The sequence below is a fragment of the Gracilinanus agilis genome, chromosome 4, assembly GCF_016433145.1.
Source record: "Gracilinanus agilis isolate LMUSP501 chromosome 4, AgileGrace, whole genome shotgun sequence".
Classification (NCBI taxonomy): domain Eukaryota; kingdom Metazoa; phylum Chordata; class Mammalia; order Didelphimorphia; family Didelphidae; genus Gracilinanus; species Gracilinanus agilis.
In genome coordinates this window covers 102,533,370-102,557,822 of record NC_058133.1, presented here as the reverse complement: position 1 = coordinate 102,557,822, position 24,453 = coordinate 102,533,370, and the positions used below count along the sequence as shown (strand labels likewise).

At 43.9% G+C, this 24,453-nt stretch overlaps 1 protein-coding gene across 1 annotated transcript in view; it reads left to right on the top strand.

Annotated features, from left to right (window-relative positions):
• The window catches only part of CACNA1S (calcium voltage-gated channel subunit alpha1 S), a 104,209-nt gene extending 82,286 nt beyond the window's left edge, over positions 1–21,923 (top strand). The window contains exons 29-44 of the mRNA XM_044674579.1: positions 830–886; positions 1,498–1,626; positions 2,731–2,796; positions 4,618–4,709; positions 5,457–5,616; positions 9,959–10,086; positions 10,558–10,654; positions 11,362–11,464; positions 12,527–12,628; positions 13,605–13,729; positions 14,875–15,003; positions 15,785–16,026; positions 18,147–18,223; positions 19,113–19,222; positions 19,448–19,594; positions 21,355–21,923. Coding sequence (XP_044530514.1) covers positions 830–886; positions 1,498–1,626; positions 2,731–2,796; positions 4,618–4,709; positions 5,457–5,616; positions 9,959–10,086; positions 10,558–10,654; positions 11,362–11,464; positions 12,527–12,628; positions 13,605–13,729; positions 14,875–15,003; positions 15,785–16,026; positions 18,147–18,223; positions 19,113–19,222; positions 19,448–19,594; positions 21,355–21,615 — 2,025 coding nt within the window. The 3' untranslated portion in view covers positions 21,616–21,923. The remainder of the gene's footprint in view (positions 1–829; positions 887–1,497; positions 1,627–2,730; positions 2,797–4,617; positions 4,710–5,456; positions 5,617–9,958; positions 10,087–10,557; positions 10,655–11,361; positions 11,465–12,526; positions 12,629–13,604; positions 13,730–14,874; positions 15,004–15,784; positions 16,027–18,146; positions 18,224–19,112; positions 19,223–19,447; positions 19,595–21,354) is intronic.
• The last annotated feature ends 2,530 nt before the right edge of the window (positions 21,924–24,453 follow it).

Genomic DNA, 24,453 nt, shown 5'->3' with positions numbered 1-24,453 from the left:
AGAAGAAGAAGAAGAAGAAGAAGAAGAAGAAGAAGAAGAAGAAGAAGAAGAAGAAGAAGAAGAAGACGACGACGCCCATATAACATCCCTTAGGGTCCAGACAGTGGACTCTGGCAGCCTGCCTTGGAGGACTGCTTATATGTAATAGCAGCTTTCATTTGTAGAATATTTTATGGTTTACATGGGTTGCAGCTTTCATGGACAAATATAAACTTCCTTTTAAAACAACAACCTTATTTTCTATTCTAGTGACAACTCTAGGACAGAAGAGAAAGGGCTAGGCAAATGCTAGTTAAGTGACTTGCCCAGGGTCACCCAGCTAGGAAGTGTCTTGAGGTCAGATTTGAACCCAGGACCTCTCTTCGCTAGGCCTGGCTGCCTGAGCCAGGTTCATTGAAGCACCTAGTTAACCCCTAGATCCATTTTCAAATGAAAAAGCAGGCTCTCCCTGAAGCACCCACATCAAGAATATAATTTGCACCAAAGCAGCCTCTTATTTGGTGAAGAATTCAGATTGAGAGGTATAAACATATCTAAGGAAAAGTAGAAGCATCCAACTCTTCTCCCACCTATTCTGGTGATTGCTCAAATCCTGTCCCTCAGCCAGTCCTGCCACACTTCTCCCTTTGGGGCTTCATTCTTTGCCATTTAGAAACAGATTTGGGATCATCCGGTCTTACTGGTTTAGAATCCAAACTGAGTTGGTTGTCCCTTGTCTTTCTCTCTTACCCTGTCCCAAGCCCCAGGTCTTTCCTTCATCTCTTCCTTCCTTCCTGCTCCGTCCTATCTCTCTGATTTGTTCCCTTTCCCTCATCTCTTCTCTCCACAGACTTTCCTGGCTTCCAGTGGGGGACTGTACTGCCTGGGAGGAGGCTGCGCCAACACTGTAATATATCTGGCTACATTCGCTTGCCCTAAGCCCTGCATGATATTGTCTTCCTTATCCTTCCCTATCCTGCTCTGCTTGGGTCTTGCTGGGTGCAGTGGATGCGGGTGGGTCCTGGAACCCAAGAGGCAGCCAGGCAAGGAAGCACAATGGTAGGAGCTGGTGATGATGATAAAAATGTGCCTGGCTTTTTCTCAGTGCAACTTCAAGGCCTCAACACAATAACCCTCACCGGAGAAGCCCTTCCCTCCCACTAACCCCCTGATTTTATAGATAGGGAAACGGATGCACAAATAAATGTGCCAGTCAGTAGCCAAATGCGGAATAGAATCCCAGGCTGTTATTTTTTTATCTCCACAAATGCATTTCATAAAGTGAGAGCCCTGGGACACAGGCAGCAGGGAAGAGGTGTCTCATCACAGAAGCCATAGAAGTTTGGACCCTGACACTGGTTGGGGGATACGGGTTCACCATAGAGAGAGGGAAGAAATCCCCATGAAGTAGAATCAGATCAGCCTTCCTCCAAGAGAGATGCTCCAAAAGTCCCACATCAGAGCCCAAGGAGAAAGGCTTATTCCTTAGACTAATTTCTAGGGCTGCTGCCCTGGCAGGACCCAGATGAGAGCGCCCGAATATCCAGTGCCTTTTTCCGCCTGTTCCGAGTAATGAGACTAATTAAGCTGTTGAGCCGTGGTGAGGGTGTCCGAACATTGCTCTGGACCTTCATCAAGTCCTTCCAGGTAAGTTAAGTTTCTTTCAGCCCCACAAAATTTGTTCCTCGGTGCCCTCTGAGGACCTATGACTAGGGCTGGGTAAGAGACTCCCATCACAGCCAAGTGAGGGGCAGGGCAGCTAGGTGGTTCAGTGAATAGAGAGCCACGCCTAGAGTTCTGGGCTTCCTACCTGTGTGACCCTGGGCAAGTCACTTAACCTCCATTGCCTAGCTCTTCTGCTCACTTAAGCAAGTTGATTCTAAGACAGAAGGCAAGGTTTTTTAAAAAAGCCAAATGAGGGGCATCAACTCTCCCTGTCCCCCAAATCTGGAACCCCACTGACATCAGGAAGTCTCCCTTAGAGGAGAGAGGGAAGGACAGGCATGATGGTAATATAACATGGTAGATATGCTGGTCTTGGAGCCAAGACTTAATTTCAAGCCCTGACTGATGTATCTTAGCTGAATAACAATGAGTACTATCACCTAATCTCTCAGAGCTTCCAAGCAACTAAGTTATTCCAGAATAGTTACCAATCTGTATCAGTGGAATGAGTTTCCACACCGGGAGTGTAGAACCCTACTGAAATCAAGTCTGGCCAGAAAAACATTGTACACAGTAACAGCAATATTGTGGAATGATCAACTGTGATCGACTTAGCTTTTATTGGCAATATAATGATCCAAGACAATTGTGAGGGACTTGTGGCAAAGAATACTACCCGCCTCCAGAGAAAGAACCGGTGGAATCGGATCGCAGACGAAAGCATAAGATTTTTCAGTTGTTTATTTGGGCTTATGTTTGGGGGATTTCATTTTATAAGATTACTCACAAAAATGAACAAGATGGAACTAGGTTTTGCATGATCCTACATGTATGACCCAGATCAAATTTCCTGCCAACACCGGGAGGGGGAGGTCAAGAGAGGGAGATAAGTTCAGTCATATAACTTAGGAAAACTTGCATGGAAATTTGTTATTACTCATAACTGGCAAAAATAAATAAATACTTTTTTTAAAAATCAGGTCTTTAGTGAAAAGGAGAAGGGGTAGGGAAAAAGTTTGTCCCCTGGGAAACCCCCATTCTGGAACACAATATTCCTCTCCCAACTATTCTGTGCTTGTCCCCTAGGCTTTGCCATATGTGGCCCTGCTGATCGTCATGCTCTTTTTCATCTATGCAGTCATCGGGATGCAGGTGAGGAAGGGGCTCAGGTGGGGGCCTTGGGAATAACCAAGGGACTGGGGGCCTAACTCTTAGATTGAAGCTCCAAGCTCATCCTGAGAAGAAAGGAGGGGGAAGAGTGGGCATTGCTCTGCCAATAAACTAGGGGAGGACAGCTAGACCTTAGCAAGGGAGGGAGTAGGAGTAGACCCTGGCAACTGTAAAGCCCAGGAGAACATTGTCAAGGTGGGGCTTGTCTGCTGTGCCTCCTCCATACAAAACATGCTCAGATTCTTGACTCAAACCCAAACGTCATTGCTTCCAGTTGTGTTATCTTTTTTTAACCAGAACGGTGATTAGATGGGCGAAGGGAGGTCTCAAGAAGGAAATTCTTCTATATCAGCTCAGATCCACACCTTCTCTGTCATTTACAGCCTTGGAGAGTGGTCTGAGGCACCGAGAAATGATGACTCTCTCAGGGTCAGTGTTCCAAATCGGTTTAAAGTAGGATTTGACTCTGGGTCACTCTCTACCCACTACATGATGCCATCCAATGTTATGTAGCATAAGAACAGCGCCGTCCTCATCCTTACTCCTTCTCTCCCTGCCGCTGCCTCCTCCTCACCAGTTCCTACCATTTGAGATTCACTCTGCCCAGCTTGAGCAAACTGGGGGAGTTCTACTCAGGTTCACCTGGCTTCAGGGCCAACAATGACTCTGAAAGGAATCAGGAGGAAGCAAGACAAAACAATGCACTGTTAGAAGTCATCCATCAGCCCTTATAAATCTATCTGATCTCAAGAGGGAACCAAAACAAATGCTGGAAGACACATAGACAGATTGGAGACCAGAATATCCCTTAAGAAGACCATAAAAGATCCAAGAGGTCTGAGTTTTCTTCCATACACAAACCCCAAACACATGAGCCTGTACCCTGAAATACTTCCCATTTTCCTGAAATGCTGCCTCAGATCTCTACTAGGAAAAGCAGTATTTAAATAGAATATTACTTACTCTAGGTTATGCAGTGAATAGAGAGAACTGGGCTTGGATTCAGGAAGTCTCATCTTTCTGAATTTAAATCTGGCCTCACACTTCCTAGCTGTGTGACCATTGGAAAGTCATTTTACCTTGTTGCTTCAGTTTCCTTATCTGTAACATGAGCTGGAGAAGGAATTGGTAAACCATTCCAGTATTTTGGCCAAGAAAACCCCTAAGTAGGAGTTCTGAAATGACTGAACAGAAGCCCTTAAAGACGTCCTTTTGCATAAAATTTAGAGAACTGGCCTCAAAGCCAGGAAGACTCCCCATTTCAAGTGTCATCTTTGGAACATACCGGCTGTGTATGCCCGGTCAAGTCACTTAACTGTCTTCTTCTCTGGGAAACTCTCAAAGCCTAAATATATTATTTGAATTCCAACTGCATATTTCCATTGGACTAGAACCAATTGCCATCTTTTACAACTTCAAATAGTACATATTTGAATGCATGAGACCCCATCAGGAGATTCATTCACACTAATCAGAACCTAGCTATAAATCAGAGAAGGTACCTACCTGCACCTGGTAGTTTCTTAAACAGTTTCACAGATTGAGTCCCCATCCACCTTGTCCTCTAAAGCCTTGTTCTATGAGCTGATAGGAGGAAGATACTCATCCAGTTTGGTGTAATAAAACAACTTCTCTTTGGACTTTGGGTTCTCAGGTCCTGAAAGTATAGAAAATGAGGAGAATACAGAAGTGGGGAGAAAGTTAATGTGGGTGAGGAGGCTGGGTGGTGGGAGCAGGAAATAAGGTTAATCAGGAGATCTTTACATACTGAACCTGGAAACCATAGCTCTTTTTGTCCTGCAGATGTTTGGGAAAATTGCCATGGTGGATGGGACACAAATCAATCGAAATAATAACTTCCAGACGTTCCCACAAGCTGTGCTTCTGCTCTTCAGGTAGGAGTTGTTAGAACTTGAACTAGGATTTTTTTTTCACCAAAAACATTGATGGGGGAGGGTAGTCTTTAGGAGGGAAGGGGATTGGCTGCATCACATGGTACTGCAAATTGGGAGATTTCAAGATAGGACAGGATAGTAGTTATAAAATAGTAGTGAGGAAGGAGAATATCCCTTATTGGCATCCTGGGGCAAAGCCTCATTTGCCTATGCTGGTATACTTCCAGTAGTCTTCACCTTTCCATTCCTGACTACTGAAAGATCTGCCTTGACAAGGAAGCTGCTTCCTTTGCTCCCCAGTCTTCTCCCATTTAAGCACATGGCATGTTCCTCCCTATTACTAACCCAGCCTTGAATTCCTTGGGGCAAAGACTTCAAGTTTCCATCCTAGAAAAGGAGTGAATGTCTTTATTTCTTAAAACCTGAGCCTCCTTGATTATGACTCCATACAATTCACTCTCCCACCGTGTTCCTAAGTTTCCCCTTTGGTGAATTTAGTCCTGAAAAGAGTAGCTTGGTTTGGCCCTTAGTACCCTCCATAATTTGAAGTCATACATCCTTCCAGCATTCTCGTGAGAATTAGAGGTATTGACACTCCGAAGGGGAAAGGATAAACTGAAGCATAGCAGGAGAAAAGACAGTGATGAATCCTGGTTACAGGGCAGTCAGGAGTGGGATCCTGGCATCTTGGGAAAGCCCATTTATTCCAGGTTTCTAAAAGCTAATAATGAGCCTATCCCCTCCTAGGTGTGCAACAGGAGAGGCATGGCAAGAAATCTTGCTAGCCTGCAGCTATGGAAAGCTCTGTGACCCCAAGTCTGATGCTAATGTTGGGGAGGAGTATACCTGTGGCACAGGTTTTGCCTATTTCTACTTCATCAGCTTCTACATGCTGTGTGCCTTCCTGGTAAGTTAGCCATTTAGGCATTGGGAATACCAGGGACAGGGATGAAAATGAGAACTGAAAGCAGGGACTTGCCTGGACTTTTCTTTCTTTTTAAAGTTTTTCTTCTTTTTTTTGTAATTTGAAATTAAAAAAAATTTTAATCAATAAGCATTTCTTCTCTCTCCTTCCCACATCCATCCCCTCCAAAAAAGCAAAGAAAAAAAGAACTTGTAACAAATATACATCATCAAGCATGACTAATTCTTATATTGGCCACACCCCCAAATGGGTGTCTCATTCTGCCCCTTGAGCCTATCACCTCTCTGTCAGGACGTAACCAGCATGCTTCAGCACTAGTCCTCTGGAATCATGAGTGGTCACTTGATTGGTCAATTCCTAACCCTAGATTTTTCTGGCTCAGTCTATATTCAATCCTAGTCCCTTTACAAACACCAGAAAAGACAATCACCTTCCTTTGCTGTTACTTGTCTCCCCGTGTGTCAGTCTGGAGTCTCTACTAGATATCTGTTTTTCCCCTTTATATTCCTGATTATTATGTGTGTGTATGTATACAGACATACATGAAATATTCACTCATTTTTTCCCCCATCTCTACAAAGATGAAGAGAGGTCCATTTTCTCCATCCATATTTTCTCCATGTCTTCTCTAAGATAATAATTTGGTTATCATAACTAAACAGCATTCAGCCTTGATTTTTATTCTTTCTATGTTTTTTGTTGCTGTCTCTATAGATATTTTATAAGTATATATGTTCCCATGCAAAAATACATATATATGTGTGTGTGTGTGTGTGTGTGTGTAGAAAGATACAGAGAGAGAAAGAGAGAGACAGACAGACAGATGTTCAGTCATGTCCAACCATGGGGTTTTTCTTGGCAAAGATACTAGAATGGTTCTCCATTTCTTTCTCCAGTGGATTAAGGCAAACTGTGGTTAAATTACTTGCCCAAAGTCATACAGCCAGTAAATGTCTGAGGCTGAATTTGAACTCAAGTCTTCTTGATTCTAGACCCAGTGCTCTATCCACTGCACCACTTAACTGCCCCTAGTTGTGTTTATATGTATGTATGAATAGATGTACTTTTTTTTCCTTATTTCATTGTTTCAATTCATAAAAGTCTTCTCGTGCATCCTTGAATTCTTCATCTTCATCATTTTTTATGGCCATTATCTTCATATACCACAGACAGTTTGTCTTGCTATTCTTTTCCCCATCTATGGCCATCTACTTTGCTATCACAAAAAGTGATGCCATGAATTCCGGTGTGTAAGAGATGCTATCCTTCTTAAAAGGTTAGCCTTCAGAACATCGTACACAGGAGCAACAATATTATAAGGATGATCAGTAGTGAAACACTCAGCTATTTTGATTAATATGATGATCTGAGAAGATTCCAAAGGATGGGAATTTCCATGATGGAAAATGCTGTTCACCTCCAGAGAGAAAACCAATGAACTCTGGGGCAGATTGAAGCATAATTTTTTCACTTTCTTTATTTTTCTTGCTTTTTTTGCAACTTGGCTAATATAGAAACATGTTTTGCAAGTCTTCACACGTATAATGGGCATCATGTTGCTTTGCCTTCTCAAGGAGGGAAGAAGGAAGGGGCTAGAGGCAGGGAGAAAAATTAGGACTTTAAACTTTCTTTAAATTTTAGATTTTTATTTTTTTTTAATTTAAATTAAATTGAATTAATTAAATTAGGAAATCCAATTTAATTTAATTTAGATAATTTGTTGAATAAAAATAAAAGTAAAATAGTGAAATCAATATAAATAAGAGTATTCTAGTGAAAACTGCTCTTCATAAATGCCACCTATCCATCTGCTTCTGTCAGGTTTTCATTCTCTAGTTAAGTTTATTAAAAAAGGCAGCTTGTCATAGGAGAAAAAAAATGCTGGAACCAGAGGCAGAAAGACCTGGGTTCAAATCCTTTCTCTGCTACTTCTCTGCCACAGTTATGTGACCATGGGGCAAATCACTTTGTCACTCCAGTCTTCAGTTTCCTCCTCTCTAAAATTGGCATAATAATACCTATAATAAGTCAGGCATGATAGATAGCATCTTCTCTGTTTTGGGAAGTTTGGGAGTTCTAAGAGGCTATAGAGCTAAATTGATTAGGTGTCTGCACTCTCTGGCATCAATATGGTGAGCCTCTGGAAATGGGGATTACCAGGCAGCCTAAAGGGAATGGAGAGGGGAGGACCTAATCCCATTTGGAAATAGTCAATCAACTATGGGATCAGGTACATGAGTCACTTACCCTCTGCCGTAATCCACCAGAGAAAAAAATGGCGAACCATTCCATTCTCTTTGCCAAGAAAACCCAATGGACAATGTGACCCATAGAGTCATGAACATGGACATGACTGAACAACAGCAATATATTCACGTATACACGTGTGTGTATATATACATATATATAAAGAGAGGCTACAATAAAATAAATAGAAGAAACATAACCCCAAACTGAATGCTCTTTAATTATAATAACCAAACTTGGTCTTAGAGAAGGGATGAGAAAACATATCTTCCTCCCTTCTTTGCAGAGGTAGAGGACTATGGATATGAAATATTTTATACGTATTTCATACACACAAGGGCCACTGCCCTTCCAGCCTGAGTAAGATCAGAAGACCCAGTTAAAAAATTTTTTTTAATTGTTATAGTATCCACCTCATAAGGTTTGTTCATCTCAAATAAGAAAATGTGCCAAGTTTTGTGTTGTTATGAATTATTACTTTTATAAGGGATTTAATGAGACCTCATACTTGTGAAGGAGATTCCTACAAAAAGTCTTTAAACATGATTTCACTCATCCCAAAAACACTGTTAGGAAAGTATCAGGACCATCTAGGGGGCTCAGTGGAATGAGAGTCAGGCCTAGATATGGGAGGTTCTGGGTTCAAATGTGGCCTCAGACATTTCCTAGCTGTGTGTCCCTGGGCAAGTCACTTAACCCTCACTGCCTAGCCCTTAGGACCACTCTTCTGCCTTGGAACCAATAAACGGTTTTGATTCTAAGATGGAAGGTAGAGTTTTTTTTTTTTTAAAAAAAAAAGGATAGGGGCAGCTGGGTAGCTCAGTGGAGTGAGAGTCAGGCCTAGAGACAGGAGGTCCTAGGTTCAAACCCGGCCTCAGCCACTTCCCAGCTGTGTGACCCTGGGCAAGTCACTTGACCCCCATTGCCCACCCTTACCACTCTTCCACCTATGAGACAATACACCGAAGTACAAGGGTTTAAAAAAAAAAAAAAAAGGATAACAACCCTCCCCACCACCATGACTAAAGGGATGCTGGACCCAGAGAGTTTAAGTCATTTGTCCAGAATCATAAAAGAAGTCCACCAGAAGGAACGAGACAAAAGCTAAGTAAGTCTCCTCCATGCCCAGCCCAGCTTTCTACTTATAGGGAAGACCAGAGGGAGCTTTTCAATGCTTCAGTCTTTTTCTCTTTGCCAGTGGCTCCTGTCCCAGCTTCCCCTTTTCCCCATTACTTCTTTTGCTAGTTATTTAATTTGTATTGCCATCTTACACTTTATATCATCTTCATTTCCAAATATCTCTCTCCCCAGAGGGCTATTTTGGTAACAAAAACTAAAAATAGAAAAAAAAGGCAAACTAATTTAAACATCAATTGGGTCTGACAATATATGCAAAGAGAGAAGGGGAAGGGAAGGGAATAACCATTTATATAACACCTACTATGGGGATAGCTAGGTAGCACAGTGGATAGAGTGCCAGTCCTGGGTTCAAATTTGGCCTCAGACACTTCCTAGCTGTGTGACCCTGGGCAAGTCACTTAACCCCCATTGCCTAGCCCTTACTGCTCTTCTGCATTAGAACTAATATTTAATGTCATTAATTCTAAGACAGAAGGTAAGGATTTAAAAAAAACACTGTGTGCCAGGACCTATATTAATATATAATTACAGGGGCAGCTGGGTAGCTCAGTGGATTGAGAGCCAGACCTAGAGACGGGAGGTCCTGGGTTCAAATCCGGCCTCAGACACTTCCCAGCTGTGTGACCCTGGGCAAGTCACTTGACCCCCATTGCCTACCCTTACCACTCTTCCACCTATAAGTCAATACACAGAAGTTAAGGTTTTGGGAAAAAAAGAATATATAATTACATATAATAATATATTATATTATCATAATTTTTGATTGATTAAATATAATTAATATAATACATTATAATATATAATAATTAATATATAAAATATTATTTCATTTGATACAACCTTCCACAACAGTAGTGCACCCACCACCTCTACTAAGGAGTCTCCCCATCACTTCTGACATTTCATGCTTGGGATCTTTTGGTTCTGCTCCTTGCAGATCATTAACCTTTTTGTTGCTGTCATTATGGACAACTTTGACTACCTCACCCGAGACTGGTCCATCCTTGGCCCACATCATCTGGATGAGTTCAAGAGGATCTGGGCTGAGTACGACCCTGAAGCTAAGTGAGTACAACCAGAGCGAAGAACTGGTCCCTAAAACCTCCATCTCTCTAGCTTCCAGTTGGCAGTCTAGTCTGTTATGTCCTATTTAGATTTATCCTCCCATTGAGTTTCCATTTATCCAAGTTCCCTTGTTGTATGCCTACCTCTGAAATGAGTTTCCTACTCTGGAGGAAAGACCTCCTGGAGCCTAGGAAGGGAAGTGTCTTAACCCCTGGAGAGAACAACTTCAGGCTCCCTCAGTTAAATCATACCCATCCCAGAGGTAGGTGGCTCTGCGCCCACTGAGTCCTCTAAGGAGCACCAGTTCAGCCTCCCTCCTACCAAATCTGGACTTTAGAGATGGGTCTCTGAATCCAAGAGCAGGACACTTCCACATAGCCTGGCCTTCTTCCCCATCTCCAGCTCCCTGAGGGGAGAGAGGAGTTCTAAGAGGGAATGGGGAATCCAGGAAGCTGTGCTCTCATCCTCCAGGGGCAGAATCAAACATCTGGATGTTGTGACCCTGTTGAGACGAATCCAACCCCCTTTGGGCTTTGGGAAATTCTGCCCTCACCGGGTGGCGTGCAAGGTAACCGATGCAACTTATACGTTTCCAGGGAGACCCAGAATTGGCAGAGGAGGCTCTAGAGTTGTAGAGATTCTCTGGGTGGGAGACATGTAGGTCCACTCTGGCTAGTTATTTTCCAAGCTTTTGAGTATCTGTTGGGAAACTTGTATGTTCTCAAGTAAGGTGGAAAGTGGGCTGGACTGATAATAGAAGACCTATGTGATAGTCCTGGAAGCGATAGTGTGGCATAGTGGATAGAGTTCTTGGCTTGGACTCAATGGTTCCTGGGTTTGGGTCCCAACTCTGACACTTCCCAGCTGTGTGACCTTGTCTCTCTTTTAGTCTCAGCTTCCTTCTCTGGATTGGACTTGATGGTCTCCAAGAGCCATTCTGGTTCTTTGATCTAAGATCTCTTTAGTCTAAATCTGTCACCAATTCTCTGTGTGACATTGAGAAAGTCACTTTAACTCTCCAGGCCTCAAATATCCTTATTTCTCAGATAACAAAATTGAATCAAATCATTGAAAAGGGCCCCTCCCACTCTAACTTTCTAGAATTCTCTAGTTATTTTCCCTGAAAACCATCTTTCTATCAGTCCACAAAAAAGTTTCCTGATCAGTCTTGCCCCCATTTGCTCATAGAGCTGAAGATAGTGTTCACCATCCAAATATGGCTCCCAATCCAGTCAGTTCCTGCAGTCCCATAGACCATTTCCTTTCTCTGTGTAGCGATTAGTGGGCATGAACATGCCCCTGAACAGTGATGGCACCGTCACCTTCAATGCTACTCTCTTCGCTCTGGTCCGAACAGCTCTCAAGATCAAGACAGAAGGTGAGAAACCCTCAGCCTTTCGTGGATCCCCCTTTCTCTTGCTAATAGATAGATATTTCTAGCCCATATTCTCCCTGATTCTCCAACCTTGTGCCTGAAGAAAGAGCCCTCCTTTACCCTTGGCCTCCCATTGGTTTACACCATGAGAAGGAAAATAGTGGAGAATGAGTATATGGGAAATTCCCAAAACCATATGGCCCTCCGCTCCACAGACTCAAAGGAAGTTGGGTCATCTTTGGAGAAAGAATAATATAATCCCTGAGAATTCACTCATATATGTATGTGTGTTGATATATACTTAATATATAATAGAATATATAATACTTATATATTTTAACTGAATCTCTCTTGAGGATGTTCTGGAAAATGTCATTGGGAGCAACTGTTTTGGCTCAATTTAAGAAAAGAATAGAAAGAGAGAACAGAGAGGTTGCATAGGAGAACAACTGATGGGAAACCAACCACCTCCTCAGCTCTTTCAAACACTCACATAATCATTCCCTTAATTTCACATGCTCTTGACTAGAATGTGAGCAAAGGACTCAGTGACATTCATCAGTCAGTCAACAAGCCTTTATTATATGCCAACTCTGTGCCAGGTACTGTGCTAGGTGCATTGAATCACTCTAGTTCTGAGCCCAGAATACAGATGTCACTCACCATGAATTCCCCTGTCTTTGGGCATCTGGTCCCTTCTTCTCAAATCCGAGAGGATTAGCGAAAGTTTACAGAAAAAAGATATTATGTTATTATATTGCATCATATTTACAGAGAAAGGATAAAATTACCAACCACTCACAAAATTATATGACCCAGAATTAGAAACTAGAGCTAGATTAGTTTGGGCCCTGATAACCAGAGCAGAAGGCCAAGAGACATCCAAGAGATAGGCTTTAGACCCAATAGAAGGGTAGTAATGTAAGAAAAATGATCTGTTCTTCCAAGAGTGACTCACTGACCCTAGAATTTCTGGAGAGTGTTGGGAAACCATTTTGTCTGAAGGAATTGGCATGGTATGAATGGCATCAGAAGAAACTGTTCCTACCTCTCATTTGCCACCAGGTAACTTTGAACAGGCCAATGAGGAACTAAGAGCTATCATCAAGAAGATTTGGAAGAGAACTAGTATGAAGCTCCTGGACCAAGTCATTCCACCCATTGGAGGTACGTATGGCCTTAAGGAACCAGAAACCAGTGGTTATTTTTTTTAATTTTTATTCTTAACAAGTGGCAAATAAAATATGCATTTCCCTATATGTGTGTATGTACGTATATGTATCTATGCATGTATTATATTTATATATAGCTTGCTTTTCTTTTTAAGTGTGGAATAAATTCAACCTCTATTTTCCAAAGATGTCCTGCTTCTCTGTTACCCCTCCTGGATTTCCTTATATTCTTTCTTGAATTTAAAAAATGGCCTCAATGACTCCTTTCTTTTCTTTCTTTCTTTTTTTTTTTTTTTTTGCTACGCTATCCCTATTATCCTTAACTCTCCCATACTTTCCCCTATTAAAAGCCTTTGTAACAAATATGCATAGTTTCCCCCAAAAAAAATCTCACATTAACTGGGGCCAAAAATATAGCTTTTATTCTCCATCTTGATTCCACCACTTCTCTGTCAAGAAGTGGATAGCAAGGAGCAGCTAGGTGGCACAGTGGATAGAGCACTGGACTTGAAATCAGAGCGATTCATCTTCCTGAGTTCACATCTGGCCTCAGACACTTCCTAGCTGTGTGACCCTGGGCAAGTCACTTAACCCTGATTGCCTCGGTTTCCCCATCTGTTAAAAAAAGTGGATAACATGTTTCATTGGGGCCCTCTGGTATGGAAATTGAGACCAACGTTATTAAAAGAGAGGAGGGATTGGGATGTCCAGGAGAGCCAGTCTTTTGACATAGCTTCCCAGAATAGAATTGTCTTGCTATCAAACACTCAGAATGCTTTTGAATTCATGAAAATCTATTAGAACTACAATCTTCAGGATAGAGTATTCTCATTGGCCCAAAACATGGGAAATGAAGTTTTATAATGGCTAATCCCAATCCTTTCTTGACCTCTTCTAACCCATCAGCCCCACTTCAGGTCCAGGAACCTCACTATAATTGGGGCTCCTGGCTCTGTTGGTTAACTCTCTAGATGATGAAGTCACAGTAGGAAAATTCTATGCCACCTTCCTCATCCAAGAGCATTTCCGGAAGTTTATGAAGCGCCAGGAGGAGTACTATGGATATCGACCCAAAAAAGACACTGTGCAAATCCAGGTGAGTAGCACGATGGACCCAGAAATATCTGCACATGCACACACTTGCACCACTCTTCCCAGGAGGCATCTCCCCCTAACATCCAGAGTGGAGACTCCAACTTTCATTATCATAGGATCATAATGTTCAAGCTGGAAGGAACCTTAGAGTCATTTGTTCTAATTCCCTCATTTCTACATGGGGCAGTTAGGTGACACAGTGGTTAGAATTCCTGCCCTCGAGTTAGGAAGACCAGAGTTCAAATTTAGCCTCAGGCACTTACTAGTTTTGTGATCATGGGCAAATCACTTAACCCTATGTGCCTTGGTTTCCTCATCTTTAAAAGGAGCTGGAGAAGGAAATAACAGGCCATTCCAATATCTTTGCCATGAAAACGCCAAATGGGTCACAAAGAGTCAGACAAGACTGAAACGAATGAACAGCAACATTTTACAGATGAGGAGACAGACACAAAGTCATTTGCCTGTGGTCATACAGGTAGTGTTCCTGCAATGGAGAGATGAAACCAGGAAAGATGAATATGTCATTTCTGGACGGTCAGAGGTTAAAAAAAAAACTTTGTCATCCAAAAGAGAGACCAGCTACTCTTCTCCATCTTAGTTCAGAACAAATGACAATTGGCATAAATTTGAGCCAGAGTTGCATTAGACCATAACTAACTTATCAAGGGTCAGGTAGGTGACTCAGTGGATAGAGAGCCAGGCCTGGAGATGGACAGTCCTGGGTTCAAATCTGCCTTCAGACACTTCCTAGTTGGGCACTTAACCCCCATTGCCTAGCCCTTATCTCTCTTCTGCCTTGGAACCAATACACAGTATTGATTCTAAGACAGAAGATAATGGTTAAAAAAAAAAAAAAAAGAGTCAGGTCCAGGCAACCCAGAAAAGATGTGGTGTATCCCCTGGACTGATCAGCATGAGCCTGGATGAGATGAACCAGACGACCTCTCTGGGAGCTCTAGGATTTTATGCTCAGGGACCTTGAGGAGCAGAAAGGAAAGTGAGTGACACAGCAGCAAAATGAAAAAGAGACAACGTTAGGGAGACTTTGGCCCCCTGGCCAGAGGAAGGATGTCCCACTGAGGCTAGGAGCCTAATCTCTTCTCCTCAGCTCCATTCATCATGGCATCTTTTTTCCTACCTAAGGCTGGGCTTCGGAGCATTGAAGAGGAAGCAGCTCCTGAGATCCACCGAGCCATCTCTGGAGACCTGACAGCTGAAGAAGAGCTGGAAAGGGCCATGGTGGAGGCTGCCATGGAGGAGGGGATCTACAGGGTGAGTGGGAGTCAGACAAACCGGATGGCTTGGGAGCGAAGGAGCAACATTGCCCATGGAAACCATAGGACAGGGTCTCATCAATACCATATCCAGTCCTATCAGATTGATCGATACCAAGATAAGCATAGCCTGGGAGATAACTGACCCCTCCTCTAATTATCCTCACCTTTCATGGCTCCTTGGCTCAAGATCTTTGCCTCTTAACTAAGCAAGCCTATTCCTAATCCCTCACACAGCCCTTCCTGACCCTCTTCTGAGTCTCCCCTTCTTTTCTGTGTAGTCATGTACCTCCCCTCTGTCCAAATCCTGCCCAGCCCGCCTGCCTCCACTCACTGAAGCCTTTATATCCATCGCCCTATCCAGCTGATATTTATGCCTTGCTTCTGTGTCTCATCATTTGTGGCTTGTCTTGTCCCCCTTCAGGCTAGGGCAGCCACTGTGTCTCATCATTCCCCCGTCTCATTTCCAGCTTCCAGGATAGCAATCCACCCTGTCACCCCCAGGAAAAGAAACAACTCTTTAGGGGCAACCTTTGGGAGAGCTAAAACTAGTTGTGTCGGGCCGTAGTAATGATGGAGCTGGCAAACCTCAGACATATCTCACTGCCCAGTTCATTCTCCCATAAACCTATTGGATGACAGAAGAGGACCGTGTATTTCCCAAGGGGCCTTTGCTTCCATGACCTACCCTCCTCTAGCCTTATCTGCCCTAGACAGTCCCTCCCAGCCATTTCCTAGGCCTTGCTCTCAGCCTTGTTGCTCTTTCCCCTTGGCTCCAGAGGACAGGAGGCCTTTTTGGCCAGGTGGACACCTTCCTAGAGAGGACCGACTCCTTGCCCCCCAATGTTGCCAGCCAGCGGCCCCTGCAGTTCACAGAGATGGAGATGGAAGATATTGATTCTCCCGTCTTCCTAGATGACTTCCCTCCAGAACCACCTACCAACCCTCTGGCCAGGACTCACGCCAACACCAATGCCAGCAATGCCAATACCAACAATGCCAACAGTTGTGTGCTCTCCAGGTAGTGACCAGAAACTGTCAGCCCTACTGTTTGGGAATGGTACTCTGGGAGAGGAGAGGACAGCAATAATCAGCCATCATGGGAGGGGGAAAGTAGGACCATCTACTTCATTTTTCCCATGAAGGAAGGAAACAAAGTCTTTCAGTCGAAAAGGATATTTTATTTGGAGTCAGAAGACCTGAATTCAAATCCTAGCTCTATCATTTACCGCCTGCATGACCTTGAAAAAGTCACCTAACCATTTTAGACCTCAGTGTACTCATCTATAAAATGGGAATATGTGACTAAATGCCCCCTCCTGTGTCTTCCAATTCTTTCTCTAGGATGTTATGAACTCATTGTGACACAGTTGGTAACTTGGCCTGCAGAGACTCTTTAGACCAGGAGAGGGCATCCCCATTTCAGAAGAGATTCTTTAAACCAGAATGATTTGCTCATTCCTCAGACTTTCAGACAGATGGTCCTTATCTCCAGGGAGCGGTGAAGTGAATAGATGTTTATTGAGCAATTTATTGAAAATGTTATTGGTTAAAAGATAGGATCTTGTAATAACCCAGACTCAGGGGAGAGGATGGAAAGGAGTTTTGCAGCCAGGTACCTAAATACTTCAGAAAGAGGAAATCTCCAAGGAGGGAAGGAAACAAGCATTTATTTAGTACCTTTTATATGCCGAGGGCTTCACAAATATTATATTATGGAAGGTAAGTTCTATCATTTGTCCCTATCTTATAGTAGAAGAAGCTGAGGCATTCAGAGGTTAAGTGATTTGCCCAGTATCTTTGGCCAGATTTGAACTCAGGCCTTCCTGATGCCCGACCTGGTACTGCCTAACAGCCTTTGAAAGATTTAGGGTGTAATATAATGGAAGTGTACTAGATTTTGAGATAACAGGTCTGAGTTCAAATCCCAACTTTTCCCTTTATTACTTTGTGCGACTTAACCTCTGCCTGCCTCAATTTCCTTAAATGCAAAAAAGGGTTAGAGGTGTCAAAAAGCTGCCCTGCAGCATGGTCTAACATACCCCAGTGCAGCTTGAATCAGATTAAATATAATTGGTAAATATTTGACAAAATAAATAAAAATACAATAAAATATACTGTTGATGTGTGGTTTTCTAAGGCCATAAGAGATCCTTCTGTACAGTTTAGTGGCCCCATTTCTATTTGAGAGGGATACCACCGTACTAGATGATCTCTGATATTCCTTCCATCTCTAAATCTATGACCTTAAATTCCAATGACAGTGCCTGCTAAATGAGCAACAATGTCCAAAGGCCCATGGAGAGGGACAAAGCCCCACACATGTCGAATCTTTTCTTTCTTTTTTTTTTAAACCTTTACCTTCCATCTTAGAACCAATACTGTGCATTCATTCCAAAGCAGAAGAATGGTAAGGGTTAGACAATAGGGGTTAAGTGACTTGCCCAGGGTCACCCAGCTAGGAAGTGTCTGAGATTAGATTTGAACCCATGACTTCCCATCTCTAGACCTGGCTCTCATTTCACTGAGCCACCCAACTGCCTCCACATGCCTATCTTTACATCAGATCATCGTAAGAGTGCAAAGGTTTTGATGTACCCTCAGCCCGAGCATCCTGAGAATGGATTGGTCTCCGTAGCCTGGAAAAACTAGGTTTCCCTGCCCGAAACCCAAGATTGGTACAAGGGGCAAGTAGCAAGCATTTGGGCATGAGCTCAGTGCATCAGCCCCCTCCTATGAATAGGAATCTCTCTCCTACTTCTCTGCAGGGAGACCAATCCAATTTTTTAAATATTTACTGAGTGCCTAGTACATACTTTGTAGAAGAGAAAATGGCCTTCCAGGTGGAGGGAATAATGGGAGTAAAGATAAGGAGACAGAGGTGAGCTGTACTATGGAATTAAGGGGTGACAGGGAGAAAAAAACTGACCAGGCTACAGGAGAGAGCAGACGCTAATGAGTGGTGAGACATGTTGTTCTTTGACCACCATACAGGCTTCAACACTGCAGTCAGATCCATGCGACAGGTCAAGAGCCATCAGAAAAATGCATGGTGGGAGGAATGGAATCCTGAGATGGTCCTAAGCATGGTCATGATGAGGAACAGGGAGGCTGGTAATCTATTTCCTGCTTCTGTTTCAGGATCCATCACGAGAATGAGCTCCCAGCATCACTTTCCCCAAAGAAGAATGGCCTTGGCCACCCTCACTCTACCCCAGGTCAGTCTCCCTTTTCTTTGGGCCAATGAGAAACCCAACCTTGGCTCCGACCTTCCCCATTCCCAGCTTCCCCACCCCTTCTGCTTCCTTAGGTGGGCACTCTTCCCCCAAAGAAGTACATTAGTCCCTGCTCCAAGCCTGCTCCTTCTTGCCTGGGGAGCAGGATCTCAGATTTCATGTGGTAGGCAAGATGAGGAGGTTGCCTTGGAGCTTGTTGCCAAGGAAACCGTGTGGGGCAGCAGGATGGTGTAGCCTCCGCCTGTCCATGTGGGCAGAGTAGGAGGCTGCCTACTAAATGGTGTGAAGGGAGGGAAGTTTTATAAAGGAGCACTTGTGAAAAACAGCTCTCCCATCTTCCCACCAGCATTAGAGAAAGTGTTTGTGGCTAAGCTATCTGTCTCCAGGAAGCTCTGATGAAAAATTCAACTCTTTAAGCCAGTCCTTGAAGACTTTGACTGGAATTAGTTTATAAAGTTAGCTAGCTCTCAGCTAGCAAGGCTCAGAGGGAAGTGAATACAGGCAAGTATGGCTGAAGGGAGAGCATTGTGGGGCTGCTCTGAATGAAGGACCCAACATGGGGCTACCGGGTGGCATGAGCACTCTGTGGGTCAAGACTGAGGCATGAGAGTGGAGGAGGAAGGCCTAATTCCAAGAAGGAATTGCCGAGAAGAATAGGTTGCCTTGGACCAGCCCTGATCCCTGATGTCTCCCCTTCCCAATCGTATAAAGGCTAAGACCGGGGAAATGGGAGACGCCTGATCCTGATGCTGAAGCCAGGGCATGTACTTTTTGGTGAAATGCCTTTGCTTGCTCTTGGCTTCCTGAACGCTTGGCAGAGCTTGCCAAGGGGTCTACTAGACCTTGTTGACTTGGCTTCTCTCCCCTGTAGAACATCAAGGCACTGTCTATCCAGAAAAGCAGAAAGTCAGAATGACCAAGAGGCAGCCGGCCAGACTGGTGGCTTCCTCAGAGGCCCAAGCTGCCTCTTCCCCTGACCAGGTAATCAAGGGCAAAGCCTGGAACAGAAACTGAGCCATGGCTGGGAGGGAATGAGGAGGTAGGGAAGGGGAGACACTACGGTAAAGTGTCCTTCATCCAGAATGGACCAGAAATCCTCAGCCTTTCTTTCCTGTGGTGGGTGACTAAGACTCCCTCCAATGAGCTGCCCTCCAAAGAGATCTAGTGCCCCTCCTGACATCCATTCCTCTGTCCATTTGGGATCAGCCTCGTAGGAAGGAAGATAGCCTTTCCAGGGAGAAAGCGAGTCCCATGCCAGAGTCCCAGCATAAAGCACCAACAGGGGACAGTAAGGAGACGGACCCCGAAGCTCCTGCATCTTCTACCCCAGCTACCACCCTGCTGATCCAGAAGGTGAATATGGGGCTGATGACACGTCCAGAATGAAGGGCATGAGGAGGGAAGAAAGACCTCAGCTTGTGGAGGAGCCGATAGCATAAGGAGAGACAGCAGGACCTAGCGGTCAGGGGACTAGCTTCAGAATCAGGGAGCCTTGGATTCGAGTCCTGCCTCTGACACAAGCTGAGTGGCTCAGTGCAAATCATTTAACCCCTTAGGGCTCCCAGAAAACTCTCTCACACTTTGCATTGCAGAACAGATGCCCCATCTTCATTGGCAAAGGCCATCCCTTCATAAGGCAGGTCTAAACCCCTGTGCTGTCCTGGTACAGTGGATAGAGCACTTGTTCTCAAGTCAGAGTATATAGGTTCAAGTGAAGCCTCTGATGTTTAATAATAACAATAATAATTACTTTAAAGTTTACAATGCACTTTACAAATATGGTTTCATTTGGCCTCTACCACAACCTTAGAAGGTAGATGCTATTATTATCTCCTTTTTCAAGATGAGAAAACTGAGGCTGAGGAAGGGCAAAGTGACTTACCCAAGGTCTGGAGCCAGATTTTAACTCAGATCTTCCTCATTTCAAGTTCAGTATTCCACATAGCTCCCTGTATGATTTTTTAAACCCATATATTTTGTCTTAGAATCATTTATTAGATAGCAGATCAATAAGGGCTGGGCGACTGGGGTTAAGTGACTTGTCTAGAGTCCCATAGCTAGGAAGTATCCAAGGTCATATTTGAACTCGGGTCCTCCCAACTCCTGGCTTGGTGCTCTATCCACTGTGCTGTTTTGCTGCCTGTATGATTTTTAAAGAAGTCATTTAACCCCTGGGGGTCTTCGGTCTTATCATTTTGGACTAGTTGATTTCTACAGTCCCTCCTGGGTCTATATTTATTATCTCTTCCGCATACTTCCCCAAATCTGTCTGCTTCAGTTTCTTCACCCACAAAATGAGTATGATAATAATAGCACCTTCCTCCCAGGGTTTTTGTGAGAATCAAATACTATTTGTAATATACTTTGCAAACCTTAAAATGTTGTTATTATAATGGTAATAATCATTATCATTATTATTAAATTTTATGATCATATATTAAAATGAAATGTTAATATTAAATATTAAAATAATAATCATTATTATTAAACAAAAGAGGCTTGATTTGAACCTACATCCTTTGGCTTGCTAACCAATGTCCTGTCCACTGTGCCATAACCTGCTATTTAAATAAGAATAGGAGGGTTATAGAGCCCCAGATCTAGAGATGGGAGGTCCTGGGTTCAAATATGACCTGAGATACTTCCTAGATGTGTGACTCTGGCCAAGTCACTTAACCCTGATTGCCTAACCCTTGCCACTCTTCTATCTTAGAATTGATACTAAGATAGAAGGAAAAGGTTTAAAAAACAAACATAAAAGAATTCCCAGTTAAGGGACAGCTAGGTAGCACAGTGGATAGAGTGCCAGGTCTGGAGATGGAAAACTTGGGTTCAAATCTGGCCTCAGACATTTCCTACCTGTGTGACCCTAGTCAAGTCACTTAATCTCATTTGTCTAGCCCTTGCCCTTCTGTCTTAGAGTTATTACTAAGACAGAAAGTAAAGAGTTTTTTAAAAATGAGGATGGGATGGATCGTTAAGGACTGGGAAGGACAAGTAAAAACAGGGTAGCCCCACCGCCATAGGACTGAGGAGTCTTTTTCTGAGAAAGGCAAACCCAAGAGAAGGACCAGAAGTCATCAGTGCCTTTGCTTTCTCTTGTTCCCGGGCAGGCTTTGGTTCAGGGTGGCCTGGGCACCCTGGCTATCGACAGAGGCTTCGTGACGGCCACAGGACAGGCATTAGCTGATGCCTGCCAGATGGAACCAGAGGAAGTGGAGGAGGCAGCGAATGAGCTCCTGAAAGGACAGGAGTGTCCAGAAGACAGGAACAGAAGCCCTTCATCCCTGGAGCCTCAGCCCATGGGGACCACCCAGGGCAGCTACCACGGGCCTTGGGGCTCCCAAGAAGCCCTCCTCTCCACCCAGCTGTGAAGCTCCTCATTGAATCACCCCCTTGGAATGGACACAACAGAATGGCTCTGGCATGGGTTAAACCTGGGAACAGAGCATCTTCCCACCAGGGCGTCGAGCTAATTAGCTCCCTGACAGGTGGTCAAGAAACATTGTGGGAAATCATGAGGAAGCAGTTCCCAACCGGCTCCCTTCCCCTCTGGAGTCTGACTGAAGGGAGCCTCCCCAGATCATTCTCCGAAGCCTGGGCACACTCACGTCTGTGCCTGCCTGGCACACGGTCATTACTATTGGCAGGGCATTAAAGACCCCCAAGTGGGACACCAGCACTCAGCATCTGCCTGTCTCCTTTCTTAGACCCAAGCCCAGAGATCCCCACCTCCCCCTCAGACCCAGAAACCCATTGGTTTGACACCAGGAGAATCTGTCAGTCGGGCTCTAATCAAAATCCAAGACAATATCACCATTCGATGCTACTTTAGCTTATTTCAGTGCCTCTAGCTTTTTCCTATTATAAGGGCTCTGAAATAAAATCCTGGAAATGGAACCGGTGCTAGAAAGAGAATTTGAACAAGGAGACATACCAGGAGGAAAAGGGTTAAGGGGCCAGACAGATCTTCCCTGATTATAGAAACAGAAATGGAGACGAGGGAAGAGGCAGACTGTAGGGTGGGATTAGACCCAGCTCCCCAGCAGGACTGTCTGACACAGCAAGCTTAAAGGGCTTCCAGGGAGCCTCCGTCTGCCACCTGAGCAGCCCAATGAAGGGCAGTGTCTGTCTCGGACACCCTGGCATCCCTGTATCAGCCCCACTGCCAACCACAGGAAGCCTGACTCCTGGGGTCTGAAATCCATTCAAGAGTTTAGCCAGAGAATGGGAGGGTGTGTGTCTGTGTCTGTGTCTGTCTCTGTCTCTGTCTGTGTCTGTGTGTGCATGCTCAAAGGCACTGAAGGTTGGGGGTATCACCATTCTGCCCTATGCTAAGCACAGGTTTCTGGCAGCTGGTAGAACTGATCAAGGAGATGCCCTAGCCATATGCCCTGTGAGTCTTACTTGCTTGAAGCTTAAGCTGTTGACTCCCATATAATGGTCTTTTTGGAGAGTGATTTAGATATTATCCTCCAATTAAGGAGGGTCCCTAAATTTGCCCAGAAAGAGTAATGCTGAGACAAGAGGCAGAGAACTACCTGGGTTCCCACCCCCTCCCATTTCTCCTGCTTTTGGTGTTAACAATAAAAATGCATACCTGTGTGGGATTTCCATCATCAATGACTATAAACCCAAGTGGCAGTGTATTTTTTGAGGAGAAATATGGAGTCATGCTACTTACTATCTGTGCAACCTTGAGCTAGTCCAATTCTTCTCTCTGAGACTCCTTTTCTCACCTACAAAATGAGGGGATTGGACAAGAAGAGCAGCTCTAAATCCTATAATCCTAAATTCTGGCTCCAATACTAACTAGCCCTGTGACCTCCAGCAAGTCACTTAACTGCTGATGCCTCCACTTTCTCATGGTCTGAAGACAGGGAAGCCTCAGAACCCCAAAGTCCTGAGTTCATTTTCTGCCTCTGACTGAGTCACCTGGCTGAGTGACCCCTAGTAAATCACTTAACTTCAGCAGTATCCAGGACTAAATTGCAGAACGGTTGGGTGGTTGCTTCATTGAAAATTCTCTGTTCTTTTTTTCATAACCCTTACTTTCCATCCTAGAACCAATATTATATATTGGTCCCAAGGAAGAGGAGTGGTAAGGGGCTAGGCAATAGGTGTTAAGGGACTTGCCCAAGGTCACACAACAAGGAAGTGTCTGAGACCAGCTTTGAACTCAGGACCTCCCATTTCTAGGTTCCCAATTCACTGAGCCACCTCGCTTGAGAATTCCCTTTTCTGATGAAATCACAAGTCAGCTTTAAGCTTCCCTCCTCCAAAATGAAACGTACTGTATAATTTCATTTAAGCCTGGCAAGAACTGGTGAGATAGGTTCTATAAATCAAGAAACATCTACTACATGCTTACTATGTATTATATGTATATATATTTTTTCAACCAAAATCCAAGTTTATTAAACCAAGAATGGGTCCTGTGGTAGAAGATGCTAGGGATATAAAGACAAAAGCAAAACAGTCCCTGTCCTCAGGGAACTTGCGGTCTATGAGAGAAGATACCTTGTACACTATAAAGATGGAACGACATTGATTATCCTACCCATTAAACCTTTGTTCATTAGAACTCTTCTTGATTGAATCAATAAGAACCTAGTGTGAACAGGACCTGTATATCTCCCTGAACTGGTCAAAGTCGTTGCTGTGTAAGAGATTTGGTTATTCCTTAAAGAATTTGTACAAGGGGCAGCTGGGTAGCTCAGTGGAGTGAGAGTCAGGCCTAGAGACAGGAGGTCCTAGGTTCAAACCTGGCCTCAGCCACTTCCCAGCTGTGTGACCCTGGGCAGGTCACTTGACCCCCATTGCCCACCCTTACCACTCTTCCACCTATGAGACAATACACCGAAAAATACAAGGGTTTAAAAAAAAAGAATTTGTACAAAATATCTCTGAAGCAGATAGAAATTATGAGGGGAAGGCAAGGACTTATAAAACTGAGTTAAGAACCTGAAGAACCAGGACGAGCTCCAAAAGGAGAAAGAGAAGTTTAGAATTGAATTTTGGCAAAGAAAGGCAATATTGATGAGAGTCATCCTACAGACATTTCTGATGCCACCAATGTACCCACCTATTCAAGAATTGAATGAAGTCCTGGGAAAGATCAGCTCTGTCCCCAACTTTCCCCTCTAGATACTTGTCTATCTATCCATAGACAGTAACATAATCTACTATTCTGTTACACATAAACTTCAAGT